At 48.7% G+C, this 16,439-nt stretch overlaps 4 protein-coding genes across 4 annotated transcripts; 1 reads left to right on the forward strand and 3 right to left on the reverse strand.

Annotated features, from left to right (window-relative positions):
* Positions 1-501: 501 nt before the first annotated feature.
* Positions 502-2,565, reverse strand: MGYG_01294 (hypothetical protein; the record flags this gene model as incomplete). Its single annotated transcript, XM_003177163.1, has 2 exons — positions 502-2,213; positions 2,271-2,565. 2 exons carry the CDS (start codon positions 2,563-2,565, stop codon positions 502-504), a joined length of 2,007 nt encoding a protein of 668 aa, XP_003177211.1.
* A 773-nt stretch (positions 2,566-3,338) lies between these two features.
* Positions 3,339-3,943, forward strand: MGYG_01295 (ubiquitin-40S ribosomal protein S31 fusion protein; the record flags this gene model as incomplete). The annotated part of the gene is made up of 3 exons (XM_003177164.1): positions 3,339-3,432; positions 3,505-3,785; positions 3,854-3,943. The coding sequence occupies 3 exons, from the start codon at positions 3,339-3,341 to the stop codon at positions 3,941-3,943; spliced, it is 465 nt and encodes a 154-aa protein (XP_003177212.1).
* A 509-nt stretch (positions 3,944-4,452) lies between these two features.
* On the reverse strand, positions 4,453-6,037 carry MGYG_01296 (endochitinase 1; the record flags this gene model as incomplete). Its single annotated transcript, XM_003177165.1, has 7 exons — positions 4,453-5,117; positions 5,171-5,228; positions 5,292-5,341; positions 5,397-5,426; positions 5,481-5,734; positions 5,810-5,910; positions 5,990-6,037. 7 exons carry the CDS (start codon positions 6,035-6,037, stop codon positions 4,453-4,455), a joined length of 1,206 nt encoding a protein of 401 aa, XP_003177213.1.
* Positions 6,038-8,284: 2,247 nt separating this feature from the next.
* MGYG_01297 (peptide transporter PTR2) lies at positions 8,285-10,189 on the reverse strand (the record flags this gene model as incomplete). The annotated part of the gene is made up of 4 exons (XM_003177166.1): positions 8,285-9,618; positions 9,676-9,735; positions 9,799-10,085; positions 10,161-10,189. The coding sequence occupies 4 exons, from the start codon at positions 10,187-10,189 to the stop codon at positions 8,285-8,287; spliced, it is 1,710 nt and encodes a 569-aa protein (XP_003177214.1).
* Between the last annotated feature and the right edge of the window lie 6,250 nt (positions 10,190-16,439).

Here is a 16,439-nt window from a genome sequence, read left to right on the forward strand (position 1 = left end):
GCTTTTTCCAGTGGGTACGTCCACTCATCCCATTTTCTTTGTACAGATACCATTTGATTTTAAGAACGTTTATCATAGAATAATAGCCATATACACAAATGGATTTTGTATACAAGTTCTTCGATCTTTGTGATTTTGGATACACTTCGCAATCCTCTTCCAGAAGTTAAAAGCAAGACGAACTCTTGGAAAGCCTGGTTGTGATTCGAACGGTAAACATAAGAAAAGCTAATGACTCGACTATTATCATACAACTTAACGCATTAACAACATCCCAAAACGTCATTCAAAATTGAGACCAGCTAAAAATGTGACATGGAAATCGTTACTCAAACAAAGGGAAAGAAGAAAAGGATATCTATAAACCTCAGTCAGAAAATCAATCATTCCACATATACACCATTTCGCCGTGGCCCCTTCGCAAATCAAACACGTGGAAAAAGCTGGCAAATTTAGGGACAGAAAGTAAACTGTAGCATGGAGAAACGTTGGTAGTTCGTGTTATTTCAACTCTGTCGTGAACGAGTCAAAGAAAGAATCAGTGCTTGGTGACAAAGATAAGGGGAAATAGTCATTGTCGAGATTCGGGGCTTCGCTATTCAAGTGGCTCAGGAACAATTCATCATCATACTGCGAAGATCCAGATTCTGATATCCCTGTTGTTGACTGAGGGCCCAAAGGAGGAAGTTGGTCGGGGTCAAAGGCTGATGTGCTTGCATGGCTTGAAAAGACATCATCAAATTCAGTTCCACTTGAATCCTCAGTAAGTGTGGACACATGGTTGGTTGGCCAGATAGTTCGGCATGGGGATCCAACCAGATCCCTTTTGATTTCACGCTTCACAGGTGTGGGAGATCCACAGTCAAGGGATGGAGGCTCAATGATCTCTTCTGGAATATCGGCGAGATATCGTTTTGAGGGTGACAAGCAGAGTGGTGTTTCTTCTGGTTCCTGGGAAGCGGAATAATAACTGCGGGCAGGTGAACCGATATTGCCTGTGCTATAGCTAGGAGAAGCAGGAGGCGTAAATGTGAAAACATCAGGAGGTAAGGAGATTGATTCCATATCGAGGAATAACATATCCTTGGCGGGACTATGATCTCTAGTGCTTGGAGCCTCAAAATTTTCACTCTCTGGTGACGGTGCCGATGAACTTGATGAATGTTCTTGGATTGCTGGGCTAGCTGCTTTTCTCTTCTCTCGTTGCCGTGCTCTTGTTGCTTTCTCGCGTCTCTCTCCTTGTTTGGGTCTCTCTTTCCTTGGCCTACCACGTCGCTCTGCCCGCCTCACAGCACCAACGAATGCACCGCTACACATCCCACGTTGCTTATGCCTAGTTAAAGCATCATGTCTTGCGAAACTGTTTCCACAGTCACAGGGGTATGGTTTCACGCCGGTGTGGATTTTCGCATGTCTTTTCAGGTCATGGCCTCGGACAAAACTCTTGTTGCAATGATTGCACTTGAATTGCCTGTCGCCGAGATGTGTTTGAACATGAGATTTTATGTTTTCTTTCCGCCCAAATCTCTTCATGCATCCATCAAAGGTGCATATCCATTTATTATCTATCGGGTCGGGACCCTCGATATATCCGCATATATCCTCAAGAGTGATCCCAGTTTCCTCCAGGGAGGCGTCGATGCTTGCATCAAGCTTCAGGTCGGCGATCGTCACTACACGAGGTGCTAATGCTGCCTTGATTGGAGAAGTAGCTCCACTTGAGGTGGCTGGCCTTGGCCTTGTTGGCAATGCGGCAGCTGGGGCTGGAGCAATTGGGACCTTCTTTGTTTTCTGATCAGGGAGCTCTGCTGTGCAGTCTTTCGGAAGCTCGGGTTGTGATGAGAATGAAGTCATAGTTGGTGATGGTAGGCCTCCCAAAGTGAAAGGATCCGAATTATCGACAGAGTCGAAGTTCAAGTCCGTAAAAATATCGTCATCCGTCGTTGGTATTTTTGATTCGAGAGATTCAGGTAGCTGAAACTCAGGAGGACCTTCAAACCCTTGAGAACATTGGAGACTGTGATGTCGGTGATGGTAGCCGTTCTCGGAGCCTTGGAATGACTTTGCTCTTTGCATTGACTCTCCATTTCGAGGAAGAAGGGGTGGAGGAACTCTTTTTGTAGGAGAGGATTGAGCAGTTCTGCAGTTTCGTGGAAACACAGTTGACGGCTTCCAACATGGTGTCGTTGCTGGCGTTAATAAGGAAGAGTCGACTGATACATGAAAAGGTTAGTGGTGCATTGCGCAAACAGGGTGCCAAAACAACTTACTGTTCTCAATTTGCTGGAGTGGTGTTATTGGGCGCTGAGCCCCCGGGACAAGGTTGATATTATAATCTCCTATATCCAGCCATCGAGACCAATCATGCATCTCCTGTCCATATGTTGATGCATTCTGCTGGTGTCGCGCCACACCCTGGTCAAGACTGAGGCCTCTTCGATGGTAGCCCCTTCCGCCCGTAGGCGCAGGTGCAATTGGTCTCGGGGCAAGGTGTCTTCTTGAAGCGAAAGAGGCTATATCCTTGGAGCTCTCTGGCTCGGGTGGGAATGAATAGTTTTGCAGCATTGCTATAGCTTTCACCGGGTGTCTGCTAATGAACAAGGTCAAATAATCTAGGAGGTGGTGAAAAGACAGTTACCGGGACAAAATCAAATATCAAGTGAAGGTCATTGCCTCTGAGGGCGTCTCTAGCTTGTATTCAATAATGAAACGGAAAGCGTCGTAGGTCTTCGACTGGATATAATGGTGTTTATAAGGATTAGATGAAAGCGTCTTGCACAGAGCTAGCTAGAGCTGGCGGCTAACAGCTCTTTGGCTGTGCAATAAAAGACAGAGATAAACAAACAGATGAACAGATCAGGACGCGTTCCAGATGGTTTGTATGCTTTGAAAAAGTAATATGTGAATAGTCTATCCAGAGAAATGGACGATGTCATCTTGAAGGGTCCTAGAGCTCTTTTTGATACAAGTTAGAGATGGTCGAGGACGTAAATAAGCGCGTCGGCCAGGCAACGCCCGATATGGCCTAGCGCCATAACCTAATCTCGATATTAGGTAATTACGTCACATGATTGAAATTTAGTCACATGATCCACACTCGCGAAACTAATTTCGGCTTTTAAAGATTTTTGGTGGAAAATAAAGAGGAGCTTCTCTCTCCTCCTTCTCGTCCACCACCAATTTGCATATTGAAAGGTTGAGGAAGACAATTTGTCTAGGTACGTACGAGCTGCTGTTATTCCCTTCTACTTCGTCTTTTCTGCGGTAATGCGAAAAACATTCTAATTATAAAACCGTGGACTAATGAAATCTTTGCGACAACCAGGCCTTTCGTCAAAATGCAAATTTTCGTCAAGACCCTTACGGGTAAGACTATCACCCTTGAGGTGGAGTCTTCTGATACTATCGACAATGTGAAGACCAAGATCCAGGGTAAGCAACACCCTACAGAACGGCGATGAAGTTGGAAAAAGGCGGACAACGTGCTGATGTTTGTGCGAATAGACAAGGAGGGAATTCCCCCAGACCAGCAGCGTCTGATCTTCGCTGGAAAGCAGCTCGAGGACGGCCGTACTCTTTCTGACTACAACATCCAGAAAGAGTCCACTCTCCACCTCGTGCTCCGTCTCCGTGGTGGTGGTAAGAAGCGCAAGAAGAAGACCTACACCACCCCCAAGAAGATCAAGCACAAGCGCAAGAAGACCAAGCTCGCTGTGCTTAAGTACTACAAGGTCGACGGTGACGGCAAGATCGAGCGTCTCCGACGCGAGTGCCCTACCCCTGAGGTAAGATTTGCGCTATCTATCTCCCCAATCTATGTATATCTGTTCTGTGGCTGACTTTAAATTTCTAGTGCGGTGCCGGTATCTTCATGGCTGCCATGCACAACCGTCAATACTGCGGCAAGTGCCATCTCACCTACGTCTTCGATGAGTCCAAGTAAATCCACACTTGGACAATTGACGAGTGAGCCTCGAATGATGCGATTGAACGAGCTTTGAAAGTTACTGTTTTATTTATGAAGGCATGGAAGGATTTACCTCCCAGAGTCGATTATCTCTTCAGTAACTAGGCTAAATTTATGAACATCAATGAAAGGAAATGAACTTGGTCAAAAAGTTAAATAAACATTCATTTCATGGAATGTCTAAACGAGTGACGCTTCTGTATACACACGAATATCAAACATAAATAAACTGTACATCGTAAAAACAAATCATGATTGATCATCAGAGGGGTATGAACGGAGCCAAAAGGCAAACATCAAACCGTCAGGCCGCACAGCACAGCACAGCATGTAGCCAAGTACGACATACAACCCAACAGCCGGACCTCTAGACGCCGAGTCTCCTCACAAATAGTTTCAAATGACGAATAGAGAACAGAGTCGAGAATTAAGGGAGGCAGTGAAAACAAACGAACAAGGTTTGTCTGCTGTTGGTAGTTGGGAGCTCAGGGGATGCCCTTCTTCATGTTCTCGTATTGACTCTCGGGGTATGAGATGGAGTTCTGGGACTTCTCCAATCCCTTCTGGCCATTGGCAGTCACACCCTCAACGAAGGTAGCAATCAAGCTTCCGCCAGCCTTGGTAGCAGTCTTACCACCTCGGTCACCGCTGGCTTCCCACCACATTCCACCTCCAAGGCCGTTGTCGATAACCCACTTGGTCTTATCTTCGACCATGGGAATAGTATCATAGGAAATCATGGTACGGCTGGCTTGGTCATAGCTGTAAGAGGCACCGCTCTCATCGTCTTTCTTCTCCTGGGCTCCGTCCTTGGGGAGGACCTTGTAGTCCCAGATACCATTCTCCCAGCTTCCTGGGCCAACTCCCTGGAAGGGCTTGCCAGGACCATCGGTGTTGGTGAAAGCACGTCCGTACAGGGGCATTCCAAGAACCATCTGGCTCTTGGGCACGCTGCCGTTCTTGTTGTAGTAGTCGACAGCAGCACTGGTTGAAAATGGAGTGCTGGCGGGGTTCGACCCAGATGGTCTCAAGTTAGCCTGGTGTCCGGAGCTCTTGTCCCAAGAACCAGCGAAGTCGTAGGCCATAAGGTTGAAGAAGTCGAGATAAGCGCTCATTTCCTTAAGCTTAAGCTTCTCGTAGTTAACGGGGCCTAGAAAGTAAAATCAGTGTCACATCGGTGTATCTGTGTGTAGATATACGTACCGCATGGAACAGCAGCAGTGAGAAGGAACTTGCGGCCATTCTGTTTGGCATTGAGAGTCTATAAAGTATTTGTTAACTGTAAAGTCACTTAGCTACAATAGTATACTTGAGAGTAACTTACCTCTCTGCAAGCCTTCAGGAGCAAGACAAGGTTATTGGCCTCAGTCTCATCTATTGAAAGTTAACAACGCTCATTGAAATGTTAAGTAAGGTTCAAGAAGCTTACCCTTGGGATACTCCCAGTCAACATCAAGACCTATCAAGTCAAGTCAGCCATCGTACAACTAAAACGTTTCCTAGGACAACAAACCATCAAATCCCAAATCAAGGAGAATTTTGGTAGCTGATTCGGCAAACTTCTTCCTGTTTGCGTCGGTGCTAGCGGCCTGGGGGAAGTTTACAGAGTAAGTCCATCCACCGATGGAAAGGAGAACCTTGAGGTTACGGTTCTGCTTCTTCAAGAGAAACAGTTGCTTAGCGCATCCGTAAACATTGTTTCCTGGTTCGCTCCAAGAGTCACCGGGGTAATGCTTCTCGATATCAGCATAGGTATCGGAAAGGTAGCTATTGCAGTGTCAATATCGTATATATTATGTATGGGATTGAATGGAAGTACTTATGGGAAGTACTAGCACATACACTTCTCCAGTTTCTGGGCGGACGTTGGCGAACGCATAGAGGACATGCGTCAACTTGTCGATTGGGAGATCGGCTGGGTTGTATGCTCGTCCATAGATACCCTAATGATCCACCACAATGGTTAGCAAACAAGCCTGCAATATTTTATATTCCAACATAAGGGTAAGTGTTGGCGCATACCCAGTTGACGAAGTAGACCACAGAGCGGTATCCCACGATGTTTCCCATGATGGCGGCGATGTGATGATGATATAGTAGTAAAAGATACTTTCAAGGTTCAAGGGCAGAGTAAAATGCGAATGACTGAAATTGCGATTTGGGCTTAAGAAGAAACCAGATGGTCTGGAGTTATATATAAGGAGAAGGGTAGGGAGAAAAAAAGGAAGAACAAATCCCAACCAGTTCGAAGTATGTCGCGGGGTATAAATAGGCAGACAGGCAGATAGATAGATAGCAGCTTCAGCGGCACACCCGTTTATCAAGTTTGTTTTTCCCCATTTACGTTTCCTTACTTTTTTTCCTTCTGGTTCCGGCCCAGGTACCATGATACTGATCATCATACCAGTGACGAACACCCATGGTAGGTCACGGCGACTGTAAGTCCTTCTGCATATTGATCACAACCAGCTTCAAGGCTAGGCTTGGGGGGAAGGCGAAGGCCTAGGTGTAGGCAGGCATGTTACTTGCACCCGCACGCCCGTATCTCCGCTGCTTAACCAACGGGTGACGAGGCTTGCGCATTCTTTCACGCGAGGTAGCTATTTTGCTTTTTCTTCTCTCTCGTCTTTGCTCTGCTCTGACTCTGCGGCTTTCAATTATTTGTATTGCATTGCTTTTCTTTTCCCGCACACGGCATTGCCCTTTCTTTTGCGGCAAAGCATGTATGTATGTAGGTATGAACGCACGCACGCACGTATACACAGCCTAGGTTGCACAATGACCGGACACCATTTCCTTCTTCCCCCAGCCACGTCGGCCTGGCATGTCGTGCAAGTGATCACGCCCCATGATATCATAGATAAGTAATATATCCATCTCTCAAGCCCGAATCGCTTCATAGAAGACGACAAGAGGCCTGCATTGCCTCGTAAGGCTGGGGAGGGAAAAGAAAAGAGACGAGTCTCGTGGAGACAAGTCGGTTTGGTAGGTGAGAAAGCTGGTATAATGGTGATGAAATCCAAGGAAGAGGAACAGGTGGCTTATGCACTAGTTCCGATAATCAGCGAATCTGCTGCATTTGTAGTCATCGTTAAGCAGGGGCGAGAAGGACTGCCCTGGAAGATAGTCCGCGGGGGATCTGCCCAGCCTAGAGCCTACCTACGCTGGCTAACCACAGCTCAGGACACGGACAGAGCTCAAGTTCAATCCCGACCCGTTAACTCTAGTTTGCCTCTGTACACAGTACAGAAGAGAGAAGGAAATCCGCCTCCTTCCCCGCCTCGCTTGGAGTATTGTTGGATGCTTGGATTGGACGCCTCCCAGGGTCGCATCTCACAGAGCCACGAGGTTCTATAATTAATATGGACAAAACCCCCATTCTGCGAGAATTCCATCTTGCTCTCTTCGGGCTGACTCTTTGGCGGGGGTGGAGAGGAGGGTGGGAAGGTATTCGCGGGTGCATTCGTCTCTCTCTGCCACTCCCACTGTCACCGTCACCGTCACTGTTGCTGTTAACAACTATTCACTGGCTGGACTGCCATCATCATCCGCCCTCCCCATGCACGCAAGCTCTCCGGCAGTCTACCATGAGACCGACCGCCGTAGCTGACGCTGACAGTGACACTGACGCTAACAGCCACCCCGTCAACCAGCCTGACATGTACTCACTCACTTCCCACCAGGCGGATAGTCGAGCCAGGGACCACGCGGGCGTTGGACAGAAGGAGAGCGGGAGAGTCACACAGAGCCTGCGCTCGTCCCTCCTACCCTCGGGTGGACGAGAAAGAGAGAAATAAGCCTGGGGGAGTCTGCATCTGATAGATCGTAAAAAAAGCAAAAAGACGGCGCTTCGCATGTAGCCAACCAGCAGCTTCGTGGCCGTGAGATGAGACGTCGATGAGGAATTGAAGATCGAAGATCATCTTTGGAGGTTTTGAAAGCGGAAGTTCGTCATTGGCAGAAAGAGGCTGGATTACATAATCAGCCTCCATTGAACGTTACATTGTGGAGATCACACGAGCTCGCTGAGCTGGCTGGACGAAAGACGGCAATTATGATCGATAGATGGATGGTTAGAAGGGAAGACGAGAAGAGGCATGGAGAAGCAAGTTGATTCATTAGAGTGCTTCTATATGTACATCCTTCATGGGTGAAGGTGAAGATAAGACTTCGGAACATGCATGGATCCGTCTAGTTTCATGAAACTAGTTCGTATGTCAGAGCAGAGAGAGAAAAAAAAAAGAGAAAAGAAATAATGGTAATTAGAAAGATCCTATACATGGCAGACATCTCATCTTTTGTCTCGTCTCATCTCGTTTAGACCTGGTCCTTGTCCATTCTATTCATCTCTTCTTCCTTCGCGTTGAGACTACGGAAGGTGAAGAAGAAGATGATACCGGTGGCGAAGGAGACGGCAGCCAAGGCCACGAACATCCACCGGATAGCAGGGTCGTAGGCAAGGGGAACAAGAGCTTCGCCAATAGCAGATCCAAAGGCGTTGGTGAGCAGGTACATGGACTGGACGAAGGACTTCATGGAGACGGGGGCCTTGGTGTAAGCGTACTCGAGACCGGAGACGGAGGCGAAAATCTCGGAGATACCAATGAGCATGTAAGCAGGGGTCTGGATGGCGATGTGGACGTGGTTGCCCATGGCGACACCGTTGACCTTAGCCTCCGGACACTTGAGAGGCTGATCGAAGCATGGTCCGGCGTTGTAGATGAGAGTCTGAACGATGGCAGCGTAGACCATGGCGAGGGAGGCGACGATAAAGCCGACGGAGATACGGGAGATGGGTGGGAAAGGGATGTGAAGTTTCTGCATGATCGGGTAGACGACGCGGTCGAGGATGGGGATGAAGATGAGAATGGCGATGGGGTCGAAGTTCTGCATGAGATCATTGGGGATGCCATGGCCTTCCATCTGAGCGGCTTGGGAGACGAAGTTGGTGGAGAACTGGTTATATACGATCCAGTAGATGGGGTAGAAGCAGAAGACCTTGCAAGCAATGAGGGCACGCTTGAGCTCGTCGACGAACTGGTCGTCCCAGGCGACGGTGCGGCGGTTGCCGTGCTCGGCCTGGTAAGAAGGCTTAGGGGCGTCCATGTTGCGGCTGGTGACCATGATCCAGAGAGCACTGAAGGCATTGGTGATGATGGAGCCGGTTGGAGGACGGACGACATAGGCCTTGCGTCCCAGGATGAGGGTGACTGTTCCGACGACGAAGACACAGAGGCAGAGCAAGTAGGCGGACCAGAAGCCGACATATAGCTCCATGTACGGGGTGGCCAGCAGTGAGAGAGAGCCGATGTTGATACAGGCGTAGAAAATCATATAGATTCGCTGGATAGTGATGGCTGGGTCTATGATGACGCGCTCGCCAGTGGGCAAGGTGGAGATGGCGGGCACACGACGCTTGTACTGATCAGCAATCAGGGGAGCGACGTTGGACTTGATACCACCAGTACCAATACCGATGACGATGATAGAGGCAACGAATCCGCCGAGACCAGCTCCGTGGGAGAGAGAGCTAGGGACAGAGGTAGCCACGAGGATGACGAGACCGGCCATGTAGACGAAGCAGAAGTACAGGATGGCCTTGTACTTTCCGAGGTACTGGTCAGCGACAATGGCACCGAAGATTGGGGTAACTGGACACTGTTAGATTTTAATGCTTTCTTTATTTTCTTCTAAGGAATAAGACTTACCATAACACCAGAATTGGAAGAAGGTGGTCAATCCAGTAGCACCCTGATGGCCGAGGCCTACTCACGTTAGCAATTCATCTTATCCAAGTATAGGTAATGTATAGAAGCAGAGAATAAACCTACCGAGAGCACCAACACCCTCACTTCCATCGAATGGACGCTGGACGTAGTTCTGGAACAAGCCGTTCATGCCGTAGTATGTGAAACGCTCACACAGCTCGACGACGGCGACCAGCCAGGCGGACAGCGGCAAACTCTCGCCGACATGTCTGAGGTTGAACTTTTCGCTCTCTGTGGGCTCTTCGCCGTCGGGGGTCTCGAAGCCCTCGCCCTTCTCGGCAACAATATCAGAGCCGGCCTTGATGTCAGTGTCCCGGACGGCCTGCTTCTCTTCGTGCTGCTCCATTGCCCTGGAAGCTATTAGTATAAACGCCCATGGATAGATAGGTAGGTAGATAGCTATGCAGTAGAGCCGGGGAACTCACTGAACAGGCGCAGTTTCCTTGTCAGCCATGATGGGGGTGGGAGATACTCGATGCTCGATGCTCGATGCTCGCCTGTCTTCCTATTCCTATAGTCAGATATCCCCGAGCAGCGTCAAGCAAGCGATGGGACGAGAAGGAGAGAGGAAAGCAAGAAGGAGGAAGCAGGAGGGAGAAAGGGAAGAAAGGAAAGAGGAGAATGAGAAACGGACAGGCTGATATATAATATATCTGCTGTCGCCCGCTCCCTCCGCCTCTGTCATCCCCATCCTGTGGTCGTCCTAGCATCTGCTATCTACGGCGTCTTCGTCCGCCTTCAGAAAATTCCCGGGGATCCACCATGTCAAAAAAAAAAAAAAAAAAAAAAAATGAAGGACCCCTGTCAAGAGAGATTTTCTATCATGTAAGATAAAAAAGCAAGGGGACCCATATACAGGAACAAGCATATTAATATTACATACGTATGGCCAGGGGTGTTCGGGTTCGGGTAGGGGAAAGGCGAGGACGAGGGTACCACAGATAACAGCTGGCTGTGAACCACCAACCGGAGAGACAGACAGACAGGACGGACACCCGAGCGCTGACCCAAGAACGAGACAAGAGGCAAGGGAAGACAGCCAAAGAGAAGCCAGGGAGAGTTAGAAGCAACCAAAGAGTTAGAGAAACAGACTCCGATGCAACATGGCGAAGGGTCGCATCCGCGCAAAGGAGAAAAGGATCGGCGATTGGAGGCGCATTACACATGTACATACATACATAACATAAACATATCTGGCAAGTCAAACGTATGTATGCATGCATGTATGTATGTACTGCGTGGTGATGTACCTTCTGCCCGCATGGCTGGGGTGCGTCTTCCCTTCTTTCTTGTTTCTTGCTTCTCTTCGTCTTCTGTTCTCCTAGGAAGTTTCGTATTTTTTTCCCTTCCTCGCTCGGTGGAGTCAGGCCGTGGGTAACTTCAGGATAAGTCAAGTTGGTACGGAGTAATCTAAAGCAAGTAAGTAACGATGTAACAAGTAACGAAAGCTTGCCGAGGTTGACTTTTGTTCCCTGTCTGTTTCTTCACTTTCAGGCCTGGAAGACGGTCGAGACGAGATGGCAAGGCGTATCGACGCACGGAGTACAGGAGTAGACAGTCATGTTCATGTTGGCGTGCTCTCGCCCATATTCACCGTCCAGGGAAGACCTTGGAACCTTGCCGGCGTATCCGCGAGAGACAGCACAGCGACAACGAGACGACGAACCAGAGACGTCGCACTAAAGTAGAGGAAGGGATTTTATCTCCCGCTGGCTGACTGGCTGACTGGCTGGCCAGCGAGTTTGACTCGTAACTTACCCCCAGGTTGCTTAAGTTACGGCGTAATCCTGCTGTATACAAGATGCGGCCTCCTCGGCGGGTGACGGACACCGTTCCCCATGGGGCAGGCCAGTAAGAAAAAGATAATAATAAGCAGCCCAGCAGAAAGGTGGGAGGAGCAGCGATGGGAAAGCAGGCGATCACTTGCTCTCTTCTGCTCTGGTCGCTCGACACTCTTGATGCTCCCCGTCTTCTACTTGTTGGTTGATGCGTCCGCGACGTTGAGGCTTCAAGTTCTCCAGCCCGTCGCCAAGGCGGTTGCGCTGCTTAGGCGAGTGCTTAGATCGCTACAAGCACTGCGGCAGAGTCTTGGGTGAAAAGGCTTGTGTAGACCAGCAAGACGACGAGGCGAAGAGGTGCAAAACCAGCAGCAGAAAGAGGGCTGCAGTTACATAACTACCGTACGGAGTATACAAAAGCAAAAGAAAAGAAGAGAAAAAGAAAAGACGGCTGACCGGAGGATTTTGGACAGACAGACAGACATACGAGGATGGGGATGGCTCTTTGGGGCTTTCTCTCTCGCTCACGCAGCGGTTTTTTTCTGTCTCTGTCTCTCTCTCTCGGACTAAACTCGCCCTCCTTGATGAGATTATCCCAGTTACTGTCCAGGGTGTCCTTCATTCGATGCGGAGTTCATGTCCGTTTACGCTGTAATTACCGCCCTTAGTTACGGTTAGCTTACCTTGCTAAGATTAATGCTGTAGTTATGGTTATTATTATTATACGGAGGGATGAAGGGGAGAACATGGAACAAGCTAGCACTGCTTCCACGGAGCCTTATTGGGCTGCTTGGCCGCCATCTCGCTTTCCTTCCCCAGGCCATCCCTCCGTTTAAGTTACGAACGACGGGCCTGCATGCTCTTTTCGGTGGCTCTTTTCCGCTAGCGACGCTAGTCACTGGCATTGAATAATTATTATATGAAGGATGATGGCTTTGGTGACATCGCCTGGGTGTCTTGCGATCAGTGCGCAGGTGAATGAAGTTTTCCTCGCTTCTTCGCGTCTTCTTCGCGGCTTCTTTGCATCATCCATATGTTGCTATGACTCAAGTGGCGGGTGTCAAGTGAAGCTGTTTGGTCTCCAAGCTATAGAAATATAGAAGACATCCATGTATATACTACGAATCTCCATCTCCATTACGGAGTATTTATATATTCGTATATACTCCAGTGTGGGTAGCTGAAGTCATCATGGTGGCTGGTTCAACCACAAGTACTGTGAACGACCTGGAGTCTCTTCGCTGCTATTTGATCCCACTTTCAGATACTTCCTGTTAGATGTCTGCTTGCGGAGACGTGGAGAGCTGCTGAAGTACTGACTTAACGGAACAAGGGTATAACAATTAGTTAGCTATGGAGAAGAAGGAGAAGAAGGAATGGTGATCAAATGAAACTATCCAATCACCCAGCTCTCTCCCCCATATCCATATCCATCTCAATCTCCATCTTCAATCTTTCTCCAGCCTCTAATCTCGCTGCAGTTTACCGTAGTCCGTAACAAAATACACATGTCCGTACGGATGGACAGTAGCCAACTCATCATGGACCAACAACATTTTAGTTTCGACGAAGACCTTCCCGCTGCCTGACTTGTTCCCTCCCCTCCCCCTAGTTCAGGCTCACTCAGCCAGTGACATGTCAGTCCATCGACGGAAAAGTGTGGGAGTTTCTCCAATTTGTTTTTTTCTAGCTTCCTTTCTAGAACACGGTAACGAACGAACGTACGAACTGGCTAGTCCCACTCCTTTTACCCGGTCTCAACCGCAGCACCCCTGGACTGAGATATATCCTTTACGGAGTCCCTTAGGCTAATGGGATCAGACCATGGGGGCCGCGCTGATGGGGACGAAAATGGGTTTCCCAGGACAGCAGGTGGCTAACTGCTTACTTACCTAGCTGCTCGGGCATGCGGAGAGGGAGAAGCTTCACCTCCCGGCTTTTTTCCATTCGCAGCTAGTTAGTTTTAAGGATGCATGGAGCTTCTTCGGGTGAGTAATAACAACGATAATAACAATAATAACAGCAGTGATAATAATCACGTCAACGCAAGTTCGCAGATATCAGAGGGTTAGCTGTATGATGTTGATAGAGGAAGTTGTTTCGCATGACGTTTTCTCTCGATGGACGATGGACATGTGTCCTGCCCTTTTCGGTCAACCGGGCCATCATCTATCCCCTGGCATATTCATTCTACTCAACCTTCCAACTTTGCTACACCATAACCCCATGAGCACTTATTTACGTACATAATTCGCGGTCCGTGACCAGCCCAATCATGTATGTCATGTCATGTATGTAAGAAACAACTTCTGATGGCACCATGTTCGTTTTGGTTTATCTCTCTGCCAAGCAAGGCGATTTCAAATCGTGTCTGGGAAACAACCAACGGTCGGCTCTTCCTTTCTTTCCTTTTTCCCTTTTGCTCGAGCCCGTTGATTATATCGATGGGCACCGATCGATCCTCATTTGATCCTGGTGGCTTCCACGCGTCAGATGCAAAGCATCAAATTTGGTAGATCCTGGCTCTTCTTTGGACTGACAGCCTGCTTTCACTCATCCCGTGGCCTCATGGAGGGAACACAGGTGAGTAATATCGCGCAACAAGCTAGCCAGTCTTGAGGTGGTATGAATAATAGTGAAGGGGAACAGAGAATGCAAGCATCACTAGAGATACTAGAGCAGTGCCATCATATCTCTAGAAAGGGACTAGCTACATGGTAAGACCATCTAGCTAGCTGCGAAGGATGATATTTGGTGCGGTGTATGTGTGTGTGTGTGTGCGCGCGTTTCGAAAGAGACCATTCCAACGGCGGATAAACCAAGAGAATATAAACATCTATCGCCCCTTGTCCAAAACACGAACAAGACCTTCCTTCGCCTTCTCTGCAAGCCGTTATTCATCCATGGGACCAAACATAGCTGAAATTATATGATCCATCATCGCTCATGTAGTTCGCCATGCAGTGTTCGCTCGATTCGCAAACCATAAAGAGTGCCAAATATAGCATCGCCAGCCTCCTGCCACCGTTATGGCTGCCTGAGGCTTCCACTGGGTCTCAGATCAGGTCGAGGCGGCAGCGGCAGCAGAGGTATCAGCCTCAGCTTGCACGGCCATTTCGCCTCCTCCACTAGAATGCTTTATTTGCCCTCCGATGTGCATGAGAGTCACATAGGCTTGGGCCTGCATTGCATAACTCGGATTGCGGCTCATGGCTGAATCCATTTTGCCTCACACTAAGATTGACGGGGATTGTAGCTGCATATATCTTTATCCTTTGATATGGTATTCAATGGCCACGGGTGTAGCCAACGCATCCTCCATCCATCAACCCAGAGTAACTTGGTCATGCACCTATGGTTCACGTCACATTGCGTCGGTGGATGTATGGGAAAAGGGGGCGGGAGATGGTCGGTGGATATCAAATTGTCCTTGATTAGATAGTTATAGGGCTGTATCCTGAGTGGGACCGGACTTTCTTCGAGCCATCGACGATCATGGATAATGTTGTACGGAGTATGTGCGCGGATGATTATCAGACATCGGAAACGCACCGTGGCAACTATAGAGCCAATGTCCAGTGGAGTTTTGAAATGGAGTGTTGTCTGAGACTCCACGAAGGAGAATGCGGATCAAGCATCTACCCGCCGGCACTGCTTGTTGTTCAAGGGCGTTCAACTGTGGCTGAATTGAAAGTCCAATCCAAGCAACCCAACGCATCGAATAGGAAGTGTAGCCTGTCTATCCGGAGAACGGGGTAACAGAACCACTGCTCGGAGTATAGTTAGCAACCCAAAGCATCCACAACTAAGAAATGATTAACTAGGTAACTAGTTACGACAGGACGATCTGTTTATTAAACAAAAGCGCCAACGGCTTTCACAGCCACCACGAATAAGAGGTAGCACTGTCTCACTGCTACGCTGGCAGGACGTCTGCCGGATATTTGATGTTTGTTGTGCATGGTTGATCCGTCAGTACGGAGTAGTTCGGTGCAGACCTCGAGACAAGTGCAAAAAATTTCGTCCCTTATCATGCACAGCCACAGCCCAGAAGCAGAGATTTACCGCACGGGCCATGCAAGGTACCTTTCTTTAAACTTATGCCAAGACCATGTGGCTACCTGAAAGAGCCTCCACGCTAGTGCCAGAAAGGGAATAACCCTAATCTTTAACCTTTTGCTGGTCCAATGAGCGCGTGCGCTAGTTCCAATATGGCTGGACTCACGTCCACCCGGTTTCTCATTTGGGCAATTTCTTCTCCCTTCTTGCTCTGGGCGTCCTATTTGGACAGCACATTGTTGCCTGAAGCAAGCAGGTTATGCCGGGATCCTCGTCTGCCAGCACACAATTAATTCCGAGGCCCGGAAGAGTCAACGGAGGATCCGGGACGAATACCGCTAATGTTCGTACGGAGTACATCATCTCTACTTCTGGCCAGGGATGCTTCCTCGGATAGATGTCTCGAAATTCGCCTGGTGGCAAAAGGATATCAACAGGCTATTGATAATAGGCTTAATGTCAAGTAACAATACGAATAGATTTCTGGAGCTGATCTCCTGTCAACAATTGTACAGGTCCCAGTCCTTGGACAGGAGTGTCCGTTAGCATTCGATGTGCATTTGTTTCCTCGAATAGATGCCTGAAGTCACACCAGTGGGCCCTCCAGGCGTTCGACGTGCAGATGGACATGCACACAATTTGTTTCGAACAGTGGATTGACCAATTGTATCACTACAGTGGCTTTCACTAGCTGGTAGTCTGTGTATATGGGTCCGGAAGCTCCTAAGTACAGGATGTCCACGTACCTTGGCCAACCTGACCCCCATTCCATGATAAGCTAAAAAAGGAATGGACGGAACCAGATATAGCTCGTCACATTATATTTTGTTGGTCATGCATGAATGCAATGTCGTATGCCGAGGAGAT

This window comes from Nannizzia gypsea, genomic scaffold (assembly GCF_000150975.2).
Source record: "Nannizzia gypsea CBS 118893 supercont1.1 genomic scaffold, whole genome shotgun sequence".
Lineage (NCBI taxonomy): Eukaryota > Fungi > Ascomycota > Eurotiomycetes > Onygenales > Arthrodermataceae > Nannizzia > Nannizzia gypsea.